Raw genomic sequence first — 3,742 nt, 5'->3', positions numbered from 1 at the left:
CTCTGGGAAGTGACTTTTAAAATAGCAATGACTCTAAGGAAATAATTAACATCACCCAAACTTTCTCCACATGTCTATATAGAATATACATAAACCACATCTATTGAGTTACCTTCATTAAAAATAAAATTTGGGGAGCCTGATAGAAAAAACTTGGTACTCTTTCTGGCCACTCGATTACAAAGAGACATAGAGGCTCCTGATGTTACAGGTTTGCAATAGAGCAGAGATGTGACTCCTGCAGTTACTTTGGCGCCTCCAGAAAGCCATAGATGAATGCTGTTTCCTGGATGTTTGTGTTCACCACTTTCTTATTCCTGTTTCAAGATGAGTAACCAGTTACAAAGGACCAGAGGGTGTTTTTCACGCCTTTTCCTCCTCTTTATTAAGGTAGACTTCACAGCTCAAGTGTGACAGGTAGTGTTTCCACACACTGGAGTCCTCCCAGGAACATATTATCTAACTCTGTAGGAGCTGGAGGCTTCAGATGGGTTCAGGATTGATAGACACCACTTTGCCATCGGCAAGCTCTTGTACTCAGAAGAGAAGGCTGTGTCAGGGATGCTGCATTTTCTTTGGGCAGTCTATAGTAGTTGTCACAAACTACAGAATGACTTATCTTTCCACAATTTAATGAAAGTAGCATGGATTTTAGAATCAAAAACAGCTCCAACTCCACATCTGTTAGTTGAAAAAAGTGCTTAATGAATGTGGATCTGAGTTTTCCATCTTTAGAATGGGCAAACAAAACAAAACAACCTACTTCGTGGGGCTGTTGTGTGAATTAATGTGATTTAAAATTTATAATATTCTAGAATATAAGCCCAGTAGAGCAGGCACCTTGCCCATATTGTTCTGTGTCTTACCCCAAGGTCCGAGAGCAGCATCTTGCATAAAATAGGCACCCGACATATATTTTTCAATTGCATTGATTGAACATACTTAGTACACTAAAGCTCATTTTTTATCACAGGCCTCAACATAAACAAGATGACCAGTGATATGACATGGTTTTTAGCAAAAATCTTTTATTCATCATAAAGTATTACTTTTTTTTTTTTTTAACAAAAAAGTTTAATATGAAAATGTACACAACCCGATTCTATATTGTAGCAAAATAGGTGCTGTGGAGTGGGGACATGTGGAAGCAGCTGATTCCTCTGGAGAACACAGCTATCGTTTATACTCCTTCCAAGGCTTCTAACATGATGATACTATTTCCTCGTATTACCACCATTCCAATGTTGTTCTGTTGCCCACTAGTTGCCATCTCCACACATTCATCTATCACAAGATTCATAAAGGGATCAAATCCCCGCAATATTCCTTGGACATACCTGTCACCATTTAATTTCAATGATAACTTCTTGTCCATAAATTTTTTCAACTCGGGAGGATGAGCTTTGCTCATGGCGTCGATGCAGTGAGCTCAAACACGCCTCGGAACCCATAAAGTATTACTTTTAATATTAGAAGTGTTTTAGGTCACCAGCTGGGCAGTTAAATAGAAGTTACCAATTGTAATTCTACTACTTTATTCTCTTCCTTTTTTTGTGAACTTTTTCTAAAGAGCAATAGTGAAGGGTAACTCCATGTTTTGGACAATTATAAAATTTAAAGGTGATTTTAATGCTTTGAGTGAAAAGAAAACTGGCATTACTTGGAAATTTGACATGATTCCAAGAGAGTAAAAATCTAAAGATTGCATGGGTGTATGACTTTTGTCACTCTTCCTTATGGTGTTTTAAAATGAATAACTGGAAATTTTATTTAAGAAACAATTTTATTAAAATTATTTATATTTTCTATTGGTCTAGTATATTCTAATTTTTCTAAGTGACCATCCACTTCATCCTCCTTCCCATCCTGCCCAGGCACATGGTGATTTCTACTTTATATGCTATTTTCCAACATACAAAACTAATAGGTAGAAGAAATTATGTGTATGGAATTCTGATTTCTCTTTTTTCCCATGGGCAGAAAAATGAGAAGTTCACCATTGGACCAGTATAGAGTTCAAGTGTTGATTAACATTGTTTGTATTCTATTACTATAGCAAACAGGGAAAAAAATAGAAAAATAACAACATTGGATTAGGATGTAATCATAAACCTATTTTTGCCCACCCAACTTGTTGAAAACTACTCTTCTCTAAATACACTGTGATTAAGGGATGTGTGTGTGTGTGTGTCGGGGGGGGGGGGTTGGGGTAAATTGGGATGGGGGATAGATAGAATTGGAAAGCTACATTTTTTTGATTATTTATCTCCATTATAATATAACATATACATAAATATAAAATAGATACAATGAGAGTAGTCATAATAACTTTTATTGACTGCTTGCTATGTGCATGGACTCTGACAAGTACATTGCAACACTCTCTTATTTAAGTCTCACAACACCACAATGTAGGAATTTTACCTTTTTTTTTTGTTTTTTCTACAAAAAACAAAATTGTAGATCAGAGAAGCTCACTAAGGTGTGTAATATCATGATGCTATGGCATAGCAGAGGTGAGGTTAAATCTCAGGTCTGTTTATTCCTGTTCCCCTTCACTAAGGACAAATGAGATTTGTCTTTCCTAAACACAGATGAGCAAAGAAAAGAAAAAAAATTAAATTGCAAAAGCCAAAAATGAAGCCCATATGGTGACATCTATGGTGGGAGAAGATTTGAAGGTCAAGATTCTACTAGTAGGGATCAACTCACACTTCCATACATTCCTGTGAGATATAGACCATTCTGGTGGTGGATGCAGCACAAAACTAAGGAAAGCTTGAACTTGCCATGGCTCCACTGCAAGTTGTCTGCTGGCAAAGGCTGTTGAAAGGAAACTTGGCTATTGAAAACTCTAAAACCAAGTGATGTCTGATGTTTTTCATTTCTTTTCTCACTTAAAATATATGAACTCTAAAAAACTTTTAAATCTATATTAATTTTGTTGCATTATCTTCTTGCAGAGTTCAAAAGACAGAAACAAAGAGAGTTATCACAGTTAATACATCACTTTTCATATTTCATCTTGCCTTTGCCTGAGTGAGTGTCAAGGTTGGAGTTGAATTGTAAAAAGAAATATAAATGAATGTTCCTTGGGCTTGGAAAATATAGAAAGGACATTGAATATTTGAACCTTAACATGAAGACTTTTCTGAGGTTTTCTTTGTAAATTATAGCTCAGTGTTATGCTTTGGATTTTGATAGAGATTATATTAGAGGCATTTCTTTTAAAAGCACGACAATTAAATCATTCTAAAGAAAATATAGCAAAGCTTGTCTGTGTCTAAGCCATATGGTTGAAAAATTCAAGAGTATTGTTATGCAAGATTAACCATCTTCAGCTTGATTCCTAATATATTAATGCATAAATTTGGAGCAAATTTAAGTCTTGAAAATTTAATTTAAGTATTTAAAAATGTAAAGGCTCATATGTTATAAATCAGTGAGAGAAATACCTGTAATTCAACAGAAAAATAGGCGAAGAAGATGAAGAACCAATTGATAGAAAAATAAAGACAAAAGGTTCAAAAACTTCTGAAAAATTTTGCAGCCTCGCTATTTTAAAGAAGCAAATAATAATGAAATACTGGCTTCACCTGTCAGTTTTGTAATTTTCTTTTGAATGTGGTCATTAAAGCCTCAGTTAAAAGCACATTTTCAGAGAGACCAGTTGTATTTAAAGTGGCTCCTTTTCCCAGTTACTGTCTATTTTATTACCTCATCTATACACTACATATTGCTA

General features: G+C 34.9%; 1 protein-coding gene across 1 annotated transcript; it reads right to left on the bottom strand.

Annotated features, from left to right (window-relative positions):
* Nucleotides 1-1,084: 1,084 nt before the first annotated feature.
* LOC131395839 (small nuclear ribonucleoprotein G-like) lies at nucleotides 1,085-1,442 on the bottom strand. The gene has a single exon (XM_058527655.1). It carries the CDS (start codon nucleotides 1,409-1,411, stop codon nucleotides 1,181-1,183), a length of 231 nt encoding a protein of 76 aa, XP_058383638.1. The 5' UTR covers nucleotides 1,412-1,442; the 3' UTR covers nucleotides 1,085-1,180.
* Between the last annotated feature and the right edge of the window lie 2,300 nt (nucleotides 1,443-3,742).

The sequence above is a fragment of the Diceros bicornis genome, chromosome 31 (assembly GCF_020826845.1).
Source record: "Diceros bicornis minor isolate mBicDic1 chromosome 31, mDicBic1.mat.cur, whole genome shotgun sequence".
NCBI classification, from domain to species: Eukaryota; Metazoa; Chordata; class Mammalia; order Perissodactyla; family Rhinocerotidae; genus Diceros; species Diceros bicornis.
Note: the sequence above shows the minus strand (reverse complement) of the source record. Positions and strands in the feature narration are given on the sequence as shown.

What these genes read in the sequence shown, in the direction of transcription:
- LOC131395839 (XM_058527655.1), bottom strand. Translation starts at nt 1,411, where the DNA reads ATGAGCAAAGCTCATCCTCCCGAGTTGAAAAAATTTATGGACAAGAAG.